Consider the following 14,192-nt stretch of genomic DNA (forward strand, 5'->3'; position numbering starts at 1 on the left):
TCGAAGACCTGGTTCCTACAGTTTACAGTATGTATTCATTCCATATTTAAATTTAATTGTTACAATTCACATGTTCCATTGTCAGTTGAAACCATTAATCTTAATTGTTTATGCAGCCTGCCCTGTTGGCTGCGGATGCCGACGAGTACAGTGTGACCAGATCGCTGAAGGCGTACCTACTTTGGTTGTTTGGTTACATCATATTCAACAACACTCATGGCAACTCGGTCGATAGGATTCTCCTTCCGTATGCACGGGAGATTGCGGATGGGGACGAGGACGTACCGCCCTACAGCTGGGGTGAGGCGGTACTTGCAGCCACTTACCGTGGACTCTGCGACGGCTGCATGAAGACACATGGGAACGCTATCCTGGCAGGGTGCCCACTACTGCTACAGTTTTGGTCCTACGAGAGGCTAGCCGTTGGTCAGCCCATGGTCAGCCACGAGCCTTACCACGGGGCCATGTACGGCGACGAGGAGGACGACAGGCCCACTATGGGAACTATCTGGATCTGGCGTCAAGTACGTTCGCAACAAATCTAATTTTGTTATTCATTGTTACATGATGCATTAGCGCACTTTTAATTTTACTTATTCGGAATGCAGAGGTCCTGGGTGCATGCGCAGGTTAGACGCGCATATCCTGAGTTTGTTTCGGAGCTCGACATGCTGACGCCCGAGGACGTTGTCTGGGAGCCTTACAGCCCAGAGGCTGTAGCTACCCGTGCACCAGCAGGCCTGTCTTCGCACTGCTCCGCGAATGCAAGCCTGTGGCTTACTACAGCCGTCCTGGTTTATGACATCGCGGTTGAGGCATATTGCCCCTGGAGAGTCAGGAGACAGTTTGGGCAGCGCCAGGAGTTTCCGGTGCCCACCGCGTTGGAGCGTGTCAGTCGCCAGGACCACAGGTAATTATGAATGAACTTAGCTCATACATTCGTGTCGAATCTAACGATTCTTCGTGGTCCACTTTTGTAGGTTGTCAAGGAGTGGCTTGCCGTGGTTTGATGATTGGCTCATCAAGATGCAGCCGTGGGTGGACCAATGGGAACAGGCAAACGAGCACTTGGTCCATCCAACAGGACCACACACAGACAGCTCCTTTAGGGCTTACCTCACCTGGTACTTACCCCGGACTCGGGCTCGTCTGGTTTATGTTGACACTCACCCGCAGCCACACCAGGCGAGGCCTCAGGATGGCTATGCCCGGCACCACGTGGAGGCACTAGCAGGCGCGGTGAGTCTCTTGATCATATTTGCATATATATATATATATATATATATATATATATATATATATATATATATATATATATATATATATATATTCATAAGATAATTCATGTGTTTCTAACTGTTCCTTTACTGAATGGATGCAGTTTCGCCTTTGCAACATGATGGAGACGGACTGCTCGACTTACCTGACGAGGGTACGTGCCGGATCCCCAATGACCTAGTTTGAGCAGACAGAGGCATGGTCGAGGCAGCATGACCAGTTGCGTTAGGTAGTGCACAACTTGGGAAGCCATGTGCAGTACGAAGACAGCCACGGGTCGTCCCAGGTCTCGTCGTCGTTCCCGTGTCCGTCGACCGTGCACGGGCCGACGTCGCAGTTCTTCCCAAGTGCAGGTAACATATATATCTCTTTAAAATTAGATCAAGTGTTCCTACATATTTACTAATATCACAAACAGGATACGATCCAGCTACTGCATTCGGCCATACTGGAATGTTTAGAGGGACAGCACCAGTTGGCGGACCGTATCCAGGGATGGTACCGGGGCCACAGATACCAGCTTTCACGGGCCGCCCGGCTGCTGGGCGACCGGCTCTCCCACCCTTATATAAGAGTTGGCTGGTCCCCCACCCCTCATTTGCATCACTACAATTCCAGAAACCAAGAAAAAAGAGAGAGGGAGGGAGAGAGGCGAAGCCCTGCCGTATTTTCGAGCCGGCGACTGCAGGTAACCAAAATTCTTCTACGCTTTACAAATAGCATGATTGTGTGTCCAGATATGGCGAGCAATTATTTTTGTTGAAACAGTAGATTAGCAATCAATTTAATATAATGATTCTGTGTCCAGATATGTCGAGTAAGCTTCGTTTTCAAGTTCATTATGGTGACGGATATATTTCTCATGATGCGTATGGAGTAGATTTATCAGCTTTTGAACGAATAGAGTGCAGAATAGATAAACCCTTAGAGAGGAGTTTTGGTTCCATACGCAAATGTCTTCACGAGATATTCAATGTGAATCCAAAGACTCATTTCCTAACTGTTCAGACTTTGACAAATTGGGGAACTGAAGGGGATTTCTGGGAGTTGATGCTTATAGCAAACACTGAAGAATGGCGGACTTACATTCAAGCAGCTCTTGACCGCAGGTGGCCTCTTGCAATGCTAATTCAGATTCACCAGAAGGCAGCCCATTTCAGTGAAGGATCAATAAGTACATCATCTCATATGAACCAAGCAGTGGAACAAGAAAATGAAGATCAGAACATGCATGTCACAGAACCTGAGCCGCAAGGTATAGCTGATCAGGTAGGAGAAAAAGAAGATCAGAACGTGCATGTCATTCAACCCGAGCCGCAAGGTTTAGCTGATGAGGGTGAGCAGATACCTGGAATTGTGGAAGCTGTACAGAATGAAGACCAAGAGACTCGAATGATGGAAGAATGTGGGGACTCATCAGACGATGAGGACTAGCCGTTGCTAGGTGAATGGAGAGGCAAGGGTTTTGGAAATCCAGTGATATAGGATATTAGGAGTAATGAGTACGAATACAGAGAGAATGAGGTTGTGCAGGGGGCAAAGTATTCTAGCATTGAAGCTGTGAAAGATGCTATGAAGCTTTGGGCTATATCGTTAAGGAAGGAATTTAGAGTTGTGAAGTCTAGCAGCAAAGAATATGAGGTGAAGTGTGTCAATGGCGATTGTACATGGCGAGTACATGCCTACAAGGGCAAGTACAAGACACACTGGGAGTGTTCAATTGTTACACCACATACATATAGATTAACTGCTGTTGCTCAAACTCACCGTAACATCACATCCACTTTCGTTGCCAAGAAGATGTATGGGGTGATTCTGGACAAAATTGATTATGAGCCAAAATTGATAATTAGGGACATCGACGACCGTTTTCAATATAAAATCATCTATGCAAAGGCTTGGCGGGCAAAACAAAAGGTGTTTGAGATGAGATTTGGCACATATGAGGCATCATATGATAACTTACCTCACATGCTGTCAGTAATTGTGCAGAGAAATCCTGAAAGCGCGGCTGATACCTACATTGTACCGAGTTTAGATGGGGGACCTGGGTTTCTTCTTCGTGCTTTCTTCTGCCTTGGTGCATGTGTGAGGGCATTTATGTATTGTCTTCCTGTTCTATGTATTGACGGCACATTCTTGGCAGGAGGATATAAGGGGACAATACTGACAGCGATTGGAGTTGATTGCAACAAGCAGGTGGTTCCCATCGCCTTTGCTTTTGTTGAGAATGAGAACACAGAGAGCTGGTACTGGTTCCTTGAACGTGTGAAGATTCACGTTGTTGCTGGAAGGCCTGATGTTTGCCTCATCAGTGACAGACATGTTGGTCTTCTAGCAGCAATAAGGCAACTACTTGAAGGAAGTCGAGGACAGCCTGCTCTATGGCCAGATGTTGTGAGTAGGTGGTGCATAAGGCATATGGGTGCAAATTTTTATGAGCGCTTCAAGAATAAGGAACTTATGAATTTATTTAAGAGATTGTGCACTCAGAATCAGCAACGGAAGTTTGATGCATTGTGGCAGGTACTAGATAACATGTGCGCCGAGCTGCTAAAGGAACAGGCCTCAACCTCCAGCTGGAGACGTTCCGGCGGCGGAACTTTCACACAGTGGATTAAGGATGCACCTAAGGAGAAGTGGTCAATTCTATACGACACTGGTGGTCGTCGATATGGGATCGAGACAACCAACCACGCAGAATGTTACAATATAGTAATGCGTCATGTTCGTGGATTTCCTCTTGTTGGCATAGTTGAATTCATCATATACGGATGCACAAGGTACTTCAGAGAGCGGTACCAGGCAGCAGCTGTCTTACTTAATGATCCAGGTGTGATTTTTTTGTAATAGGGTCACTAACTACATGAAAGAAAAGATTGAAAATACTCAATATCATAGAATGGTCTCCATGGGCACAAAGGATCAAAGATTTGAGGTTTCATGCAAGGATAGGACAGGGCAGGGTGTCCGCAGACAAAGGGTCGTTCAGGATTACTTGATAACGCCGGAAGGCAAGGTTTTTTGCAGATGCAAGAAGCCACAGCTTCTTCACTTACCATGCTCCCATGTCATTGCGGCATGTTCAGAATCTGGGTTGGATCCTGGGGTTTTTGTTTCACAATATTACAGAAAAGAAACCGCTGTGCACACTTGGGGCCATGAGATATATGGCATAGGCAGTCTGGGATCATTCACTACACTAAATATCTCTCTAATGTACATTCCCAATCCAGATGCTAGGAGAGGGGTAGGTCGACGGCAGACACTTCGTATCCGTAACGGAATGGATGAGTCTAAGGCAGGAAAGAAGAAAAAATGATGCAACCTGTGTGGAGCAGATGGTCACACTTACAAGAAGTGCCCTAAAATGCAAGAAGATAATGCTGGTGCTGAGGTTGGACCTTCTGGAAATCCCACCGATGGATTGCCTCCGGATTTTGGAGCCCGTCGCGTCTATATTTCGTTATGTGTGCATATGTATTTGAACCAGATGTATGGATATGTATTCCGACCTGTATGTGATAATTACATTTCGTTATGAATAGATATGTATTTGCACCAGATTGTAGCATGTAATATTACGAAGGTATTTGTGTAGTAACATTTCTTGGTTGTAGTTTTAAATGTGTAGGTTGGTTCAATTATATTGCTCACTTGGGCCAGCCACTGGGCCTATCTATATGTCTATCAATATTTTCAAAGCTTTATTTGAATTGTTCTGTGTTTTGCTTGATGGTCTGTTATTGGTTGACCAAATGGGATTGCAGAAAATAAAATCAAGATAAGAGCATCCGTAAAGGAGAAAGGCGTCATCATCTGAAGGCAAGTTCCTTCGGTAGCAAAAGGAAAAGTTTCTGTAATTAATATTCCTTAGAGTTGTTCTGTATTTTTCAACCATCCTTGAAGAATTATGAAAAGAAAAATCAAAGACTCCGCTTGTACAAGATGAGAAGTGTGCATGCATTTAATAGAGTTTCCACTGTACGCTCCCTGATTATATATATGATGGCTGGAAGAACAATCCAAGAACACACAAGAGAGTGGTAACTCAAAATTCATATCTCACTGGAAAAACTGGAAAATGTACTGAAAGTAGAAGGGTAGTTACGAATCATAAATTTTCGGTTTGCAATACAGTTTTGTAAACAATGCTACGATTACAAAGTAGAGGCCTAAGGCGTTCGTACTACTAGATACTTGAACAATGAAAACCATGGCATGTGCAACACGATAACCTTGTGTTGTGAGTAAACCTAACATGCCTTAGGAAATGTAAAATGCCGGGATTACATGGTGGTGCTTTACTGAGTGCACCGGGGATATTTTCCCTTCCTAATAGCTTCAGATCATGCTTCCTTAGCACGGCGGGCCCTCTCTCGCTTCCTCTCCCTATCAGCTTCACGTTCCTCTCCCTATCAGCTTCACGTTCCTCTGCCTTCTGACGTTCCACTTCTGCAATCCTCTTCTAAACCTCTTCCTGGTTTTTCTTGCGCTTCTCCTCCATCTGTTCTTCATGCAACATTCGGTGCCATCTTTGTGCAGCCCACCTTGCTTGACGCTCCACGTGGTCCTTATCCTACTGAGACTGCTCGGTGTCTAACCACTGCACGAAATCACATAGAGGCGGTGGAGTCTTTCCCCAAATCATGTTAGAAGTCATTACTTGATCTGAAAGTGACAAACTCTGATAGTGTTTTGTAGTACCTTTGCTCGGTCCTTGCCGTAATGTTTGGGCGGGTCGTACTCGTAATTCTCGCACATGAAGAATCTCTTGTCAAAGTCGTCCCCAAAAACCCTTGATTTCATTAGTTTGCACAAGGATCTGCAAAAACACATAGGCACCTAGACTCCTTGGGGGGACTGTTTTCGTCACCTTATTCTATGGAATGTAGGTGGATCCTGAGGATGTCATGGTGTTGAGCCCTGGCAATCACAAGTGAGCAATCAGATTGCTAATATACTATATCAACACCAATCATTATCAGTAACTACACCTAAATGTACCACTAATCACTCCTAATAATAATTAAACTGATTGTTAAACTATTTTCTAACATTTTCTAAAAAAATTTCTAACATTTTCTACAATTTTCTAATATTTTCTACAATTTTCTAATATTATCTTGCATTTTTTTGATTTTCTAATACTTCTCTAACAATTTTCTAGTATTTTCTAATACTAAATCTAACACTAAATGTACTATATCAACGCTAATCACTACAAGTAACTGCACCTAAATGTAACACTAATCACTCCTAATAATAATTGAACTGATTGCTAATCTACTATTTCAAAAAAATAATTACAACATAATCTATTTGTAAAATGTAGAAAATTTTAGTTACCTAAAGTCGCCGGCTTGAAAATCCGACAGGACTTCGCCGCTTTGCCTCTCCCTCACCCCTCCTCTCCCTCCCCCTCTCTCTTTTCTTTTTTTCTGGATTTTTAGAAAGCCAAATGGGGGGTGAGGGGCAGCCAACACCTTATATAAGGGTAGGGGGCCGGCTGCACCGCTGCCTGGCGGCCAGGGGGGGCCGGCCGCCCCGCAGCCGGGCGGCCAGGGGGGGCCGGCCGCCCCGCAGCCGAGCGACCGGCCCCAGAGACCTGTTTGCAGCGAGGCGGCCGGGGTATATTTCTGTAAATTTTCAAATCAAAAATATATTTTTATAAAAACAGAAATAAAAAATATAAAAATAAAAAAAGCGCATGGTCCATAGCCTAGGCGATATATAGCCACAGCGCCGTCTGCAGCCTGTGTGTGGGCTTCAGATTATCGTGCTAGCGAGCAGCGACTATATCTATTTGTTTTAAATTGCACGTCGCTTTTACTTTTTTTCTAAACATACGAAGAGTCCAGTTGGGTACCAGAATCTGCCCAGCTAAAATTTGGGCAAGCCTATAATTTGACACCAACTCATTAGGCAAGCCTTTATCATTTGCAAAAGGCATGCTGTATGTTTGTTCCTTTAGAGCTTCTCCAGTGGCCGACTCCTCATCCTACATGGCAGCGTCAGGAATCGATGCAACCACTGTAGGCAACGAATCATGGAGGAGAGAGATGAACCGATTCCTCTTTGGGAGTCGACTCCTCGGTGAATAAAGAAAGAAGTCCCATCAATCAGCTGCTGTTGTTGTGAGGAGCGGCACCGAGCAAAAGGAAAGGATAATTATTTTTAATTATGCAGTGGGTCCCATTGCTAATTATTTAGTCGATGAAATAGCCGGAATATAGAAAATGATGGTATGCGTGGACTCCATGAGTCGACTCATGCAAAAAGGTCACTGCGGATGCTCTTATTTCCTGCCAGCAAAAGCAGCTTGGTGATGTCCGTAGTGGAGTTGCTGCACGCGTGCGTTGCTTGACACATCGGGAACGGGCCACTTGCCCCTTTGCGCACAGGTGGCTGCCTGACCTGCCTCGCCGCCCGGGATTTCGGGTCAGATTACGTGCTGCTAGATTCTTAGTCCTGCACTCCTGCGACGCCACGGACGACCCTTCTTCCTCGGTATGCAACCTCCATGATGGGCGTCTCCAGGACGCGACTCCGCGCCGTCTGCCGTGGTACTTAATTGGTAAAATAGTTATTTTAATTCTCAACTTTATTGCAAAGGTCAAATTCGTTATGTACTGTCAAATTGACTAATATAATCCCTCAACTTTCATTTCAGGATCATACCCGTCCTTATGCTGATGTTATACTCCATAATAACATGAAATAAATGCAAAAAAGTCCTTTTTACCCTTAGCTTATTTTTCTCCTCCTAAATTCCACTCTTTATGCGCCGCAATACAATGTGATGCATGGATAAATAAAATTCTATATTTCAAATTTAAGACTTGTGATGTTCAGCTCCTAAATGCATTATATTGATGCTCGTGCCACTATATTGGTTTGCATAGCTAAATATTTTTTAGTAATAACAAACTGTTAAGGAATTTAGAAGGGGAAGGAGACTAGAGAAAAGAGGATTTTTTGCATAAATCTCGTGATGTTGTGGAGTATAATATAGCACAAGGATGAGTTTGACCTAAAAACAAAAGTTAAGTGACCATATTAGCCTATCTGAAAGTTGAGAGATGAACTTGACTCTCAGCTCAAAGTTGAGGGACCAAAACACCTATTTTGCCTACTTTATTTGTGTTACATTTTTTTTATATATGATCGCCGAATGAAGGGAAATATTGATATTAGAATTTAGAAATAATGACCATGTATGTTCCTTTCTCTTCCATTTTGTACCTTCGTATTTGTGAGTACTTTTATGGAGCATGCATAGGAGGGCAATAGCCCATGAGCACTGTTGTGTCCTTCCCTATAACTTAGTGTAGTGGCTCTTTAGTGCTAGAACAGGTCTTCATATAATTTACTGTTTTTATTTCCAGGTGATTTGAGTTTCGACATTGTTAGATCACACAATTTTCTTCCACAGCTCAATGTTACTAGTGAGTCCTTTTTCGAAACAAAATATTGGTGAAAGTTTTGCCTGCCGATCGAATATAAACACACTATAGGAAATTTTCCTATGCTCCACTATGTTAAAGGATTCAATAATATCCTAAAATCCCACAAAAGTAATGTAGAATGGTTCAAACAATAGTTTCTTTCTAAAAAATTCAAACATATAAACAAGTACATATTTTATCAAACTAAGGGTCTGTTTGCTTGGAGAGCCAGATGAGACGGAGCGGTTTCATCCTCCGTTTGATTCGCAGACAAGCGAGCGGAGGCATACCAGCTGGGGAATATTCCTTCAATACACGGGATGGACTCGCTCCGCGAAAAACACCGAACGAGTCCATCCCAGTTCAACGCCCTCTCTCCCGTCTAGTCTTTTCCTCTCTCGCTTCCTTCCGGCGTCGTCCTTCTTCTCGCGATCCCCTGCTCTCCGGGACGATAGCCTGCTCGGAGCCAGGCCCCGCAATTGATGCATGCTCGGAGCGCAGGCGCGCTGGGCGGCGATGAGCCCAAGCTCCGGCTCCCGCAGGCGATGCAGCTTCGATTTGGCGGCAGCGCAACGAATCCGGCGACGGGATGACGATTCAGGCTACGACGAACCGATTTGGGATGCGGCCAATCGATTCATTAGCAGTAATCGACGAATCTGACGGCAGCGGCGTGACGAATCGGAAGATGGCGTGATGAATCAGGCGGCGGCACGAACCAAATCAAGTGATGGCAGACCCTCCCATCGACCACGTTGCTGTTGCTTGAGCACGAGCAGAGGCCTAGCTGCAGCGGTGGAGCAGCCCCTGTATGCTGCGGTGGGGTGGCGCAACTGGACGCCAAGCATGGGCGCGGCGGCGGGCAGTGGGCTCAGGAAAGGAAAGGGAGGGGAAGGAAGACTAATCTATGATAGGTGGGCTCCACAAAACGGGAGTTAACGGAACAAGAGCAGGCTGATTCTCATCCATTCAACCAAATAAAAAATAGAGCGATTTCATCCCTCGAACCAAGAACCAAATATTGAGATGGAGTCATTCCATTTCTCTAATCTAGAATAAAACCGCTCCATTCTATCTCGTTCTCCAACCAAACACTACATAAGAGTAGCTGAGGCGATTATCTTAGGTTCCTCTGGCGTGGAACATATCTATTCACGTGGGTATTTACAGATAATGTACCACTCGCATCGAGGCACTGGTAATAATTTCATCAATATTAAGATCTGCCATAGATCCTCTATGTGTATGTAAACATCTACGTGCTATATTTTGAAAAGAAAGAAAAGGCTTAGGCTTAGGCTACTTGTATCGGTCAGGTGGCTTGGTTTGTACGGATTGAAGCAACCAGTAAACCCACCACCCAAAGAAGAAAAAACACAAGCAGTTGTGAGGATCCGAACCCACAATCTCAGCTCTCGCGTGTAACTTCCTTTGCCATTTCACCTATGCATCACATGCAATTGTGTGCGAAATACTTTTCTTTCAAATAAACTATGGATGCCTATTTAGTACCGGGCCAAAACGCTAACTGGTACTAAATGTTATCCTTCTTATAAATGGCTCCGACTTCTTCGTCTACGAGGCCAACGGTGGCCCCAACGAGGTGCCATCGCTACGGCCGATCGAGATCCCTGGCCCATGCCTAGCTCATCGCTACACTATTACCCTCCTCGGCCACCGCGACACCCCCCTCTTCCCTCACACGGGGAGGACGACTTGGGTATTTCCAGATCACGATGGGCATGGTTGCTCCACGGAGCGATCCGTAATCGCTCCGTCCGACTCATTTGCTAGGTGGTGGAGCACCGGTCGCTCCATTTGGTTCTTTTCCTGCCCCGCGGTGCACCTATGGTTATCGTGGTTCGACCCACGTACAGCCCTGCCTCTCCGCCTCTACCTGCCTTTAGTTAACGTGTACGTACAGACTCTAGACCCTTTACTTGCTTTACAGGCACAAGTAAATTGATAACTACTGACGATACGTGGCATTTCCCTAGCTACGCTGGAGTTCCATGCATTACCAAAGCCATCGTAAAGCATTCAGGATGATGCAAGCCATATATGCCATATATTTTCACAGCCAGTGCTTACCATGTAGGGTGCCATATACAGAAAAAATATTCAATAGCACCATCCATATAGATTTTCATTACAGAAAAAATATTCAGATAATATCTTCATAAAAGCATTCAGTTTTGGAAGCAACTGAAGTGACTGACAAAAAATTGCCCCACGAGTGAACATTCAGCATTCAGCAAATTGCCCCACGAGTGAACATTCAACATTCAGCTTTGGTCATTCAGTGATACAGGAACATTCAGCTATGCTGCTTCCTTCATGATATGCCAGACTCCAGGATATGCCAAACTCCAGTTTTCACCTTTCTGGACCACAGTACAATTTAGATTAGTGATGCTACCCCTTGTCTATTGACTTAAACTACCTATGAGAGTATCTGCTACTGTACATTTTCAAGAAGAAAACACGAAGATCTGAACAGAAACTGAATCATTGCAGACTTTTGTGGACACAACACAACACTTTGTTTCCTATATGTAGTAGTCATCTACAACCTAAATGCTAATAATACTAATTAAGCTCATCAAAAGGTCCTATATGTTGGACTGAACCTAATTGCAGTTTCAGAAAGCCGAGGATGGATTTCAACACACATACCGAAACTTCATTCATGTTGATCAAGTTGCTCAATGAAATCATGGATACTTTCCATCCGAAATATTGATGAACCTACATAGAAATATTTATTTTGAGGATATTTTCATGAAGACTTAAGGCATCATAATTGCAAATAGAGTATATAAAGATCTTACTAGAAGCTCGAATCCAATCTTGACAGCACACTAGTGCTTCAACCGTTTCAGGAGCTAATCGACTTCTGTCATCAGATATCACTCTCTTTCCAATGCTGAATGCTGATTCTGATGCGACCGATGAAGCAGGCACCACTAGAATATCTCTAGCCATACGGGACAGAATTGGATACTCAAGAGAGTTGCTCCTCCACCAAGCAAGAACATCAAAATGGCCACTATGAGGAATGGTAGGCTTAGCTAAATATGCATCAAGCTCAGAAGGCAGCTCACTTGTTGAGGTAGCATTAAGGCTCATGTGGATGTCCCAATCTGCATATCTTCCACTTGTGCTTGTGATCAGCTGAACATCTGCAACTTGTTGTGTTGCCTCTTCACTACCAACAGTCAGTTGTGAGTACTCCTTAAACAGGTCCTTCAATAGCTCCTTCACTGTAGCATTTTTAGAATCTGCATTGTTACCAAATGCTTTTCTCAAACGGAATTCTATGTACCCAAACTTAAACCTTGGATAAAAAATAACAGGAAACGAGATCTGCAACCATGTCAACTTCCAGTATCTATTGAACTTTCTCCGCATATACTCAATTGTCATAGTAAGGTCAGAGTTCTCCTCAATAGCTCTATTCTCCAAGGCCATCTTAACTTCCCATATCTCATCAAAATGTAGATTTGCAGTTGGGTAAAGTGATCCCGAGACAACATTTGTGGCATCAAAGAAAGTTCTCAACAATTCACGCATCAACCGTGCCTTTTCCCATTCTTCAACCGTGGGTGCATATGGGTACTCTAAATCTTGTTGGCTGAGAGACTCAAAGTCTCTTTTAAACTCATAACAAGTATCCAGCATAAGATATGTCGAATTCCAACGTGTACTTGTATCAATTTTGGGGCGCTTTCCATATGATATGCCTAACTGCTGAATTATCTCTTCAAATTTCTGCATCCTTGACTGAGAACCATGGATGTACTTGACACTTTCCCATATCTTTTGCACAACTGGATCAATAACTTCAAACCCCGCTGTGCATATCAGGTTTATCACATGGGCAGCACATCGTTGATGCAACAACTTTCCTGTACCATACAGCAAGTGCTTCTCTAGTAGGTTTTTCCTCAAGAGCTTGACCATAGCATTGTTATTGCTGGCATTATCCAATGTTATTGCAAATATCTTATCTTCGATGTTCCATTCTTGGATGGCCTTGAGAATAACATTGAACAAAGCAACACCTGTATGCGGTGTCTTCACGACAGAGAACTTCATTATCCTCTTATGCATTTTCCAGTCGGCATCAAGAAAGTGGCATGTTATGCACATGTATCCCAATGTTTGATTTGATGTCCACATGTCCATGGTCAATGAAACTCGACTGTTGGCAGTTCTTAAAGCCTCTTGAAGAGCTTGTTTTTGCTCTTTAAATACCTTCATAGTATCCGCCGTGATTGTCCTTCTTGATGTCATCTTGAAAGCAGGATTTAAGCTGGACACAAATCTTCTAAATCCATCATATTCGACGACTGAGAATAGCATTCCGTGAAGTGAAATCATTCTGTCCAACTCTCTTCTCGAGACATCCTGACTAAACCTCCATTCCTTTAAAGCTACACCTTCAGGAGACATTACAATAGACTTAAGCTGATTTTCAATATTCATCACACTTTGTCTCACTTTGCATCTCTTCGAGTGATTTCCCATAGCACTTGTTCCTGACCCTCTCTTAGCACTGATCTCAACATTGCAATGGATACATTGACCTTTGGTAATAATACCCCCAACACGAACTTTGGAGAATTCAGTCCAAACCTTAGATCTAAATTGCCTGTTCTCCTCTCCATATAAGAATACATCTACCATCTCCTCAACACCACCATTTTCAGCAGGTTCATCCTCATCCTCTTCCTCACCTCTCCAGCTTTCGCCTAGATCCCCACCCTCGTACCCCCAATGATAACCACCACTGTCAGTATTGCTGTGATCATTAGTAGTTGGACGTGCCTCGGCGCCCCCTCCTTCGCTGTCGAGATCCGCCTCTCTAGCGTGGCCTTGTTCCGCTCTTTCATCTTCAGGCATGCTAATTGGACGAGGCGTTCTCTTTCTCTTCGATCCAGGCATGCTGAAATCAATGGCAAACAATGGTATATTAGAATCAAGATAAATGTATTTCTAATCTGCATTTATTTTGAAACAAAAGTTATCACCCGGATAGGAACTGCGACATCGTGGGTGTCGAAGTGACATCGGGGTGTTGGATATCAGGTGGTAGAGTCTCGTCCCCAGAGGTAGGGCATTGCTCCTGCCCCGCTTTAGTCCTGCTTTGCTTTAGTCTTGCCTGCTCTGTAACCGGTGCCTCTATAGATATATGAAACTGCAGAGGCATACTTTGGTCATGAGCACGTAGCAGACATAACAGACAAAAAGAAATATTTGGGTCTGTATGGTTAGTACATATAGGGTCAAGCTGATATTTTGCACATGCTAAAATAAATTATAGACAAACATCTGCTATGTCCGCTAACCATCAGCTATGTGCAGACAACATGATATTTGTGCACATGCTAAAATAAATTCCACATAGCAATACAGGTCAATCCATCTAGGGTCAAGCTGATGGATTTTAATCCGTGGGGTGGT

General features: G+C 44.0%; 1 protein-coding gene and 1 long non-coding RNA gene across 2 annotated transcripts; both read right to left on the reverse strand.

Moving 5' to 3' along the window:
* Positions 1-10,758: 10,758 nt before the first annotated feature.
* On the reverse strand, positions 10,759-11,961 carry LOC120699614. The gene is made up of 3 exons (XR_005685511.1): positions 11,558-11,961; positions 11,403-11,474; positions 10,759-11,110 (listed from the first exon to the last, which is right to left on the reverse strand). It is a non-coding gene; the product is annotated as an uncharacterized LOC120699614 (long non-coding RNA).
* On the reverse strand, positions 11,962-13,971 carry LOC120701047 (zinc finger BED domain-containing protein RICESLEEPER 2-like). The gene is made up of 3 exons (XM_039985219.1): positions 13,760-13,971; positions 12,142-13,674; positions 11,962-11,989 (listed from the first exon to the last, which is right to left on the reverse strand). Exons 1-3 carry the CDS (start codon positions 13,936-13,938, stop codon positions 11,962-11,964), a joined length of 1,740 nt encoding a protein of 579 aa, XP_039841153.1. The 5' UTR covers positions 13,939-13,971.
* Positions 13,972-14,192: the final 221 nt, after the last annotated feature.

This window comes from Panicum virgatum, chromosome 3K (genome assembly GCF_016808335.1).
Source record: "Panicum virgatum strain AP13 chromosome 3K, P.virgatum_v5, whole genome shotgun sequence".
Taxonomy (NCBI): domain Eukaryota; kingdom Viridiplantae; phylum Streptophyta; class Magnoliopsida; order Poales; family Poaceae; genus Panicum; species Panicum virgatum.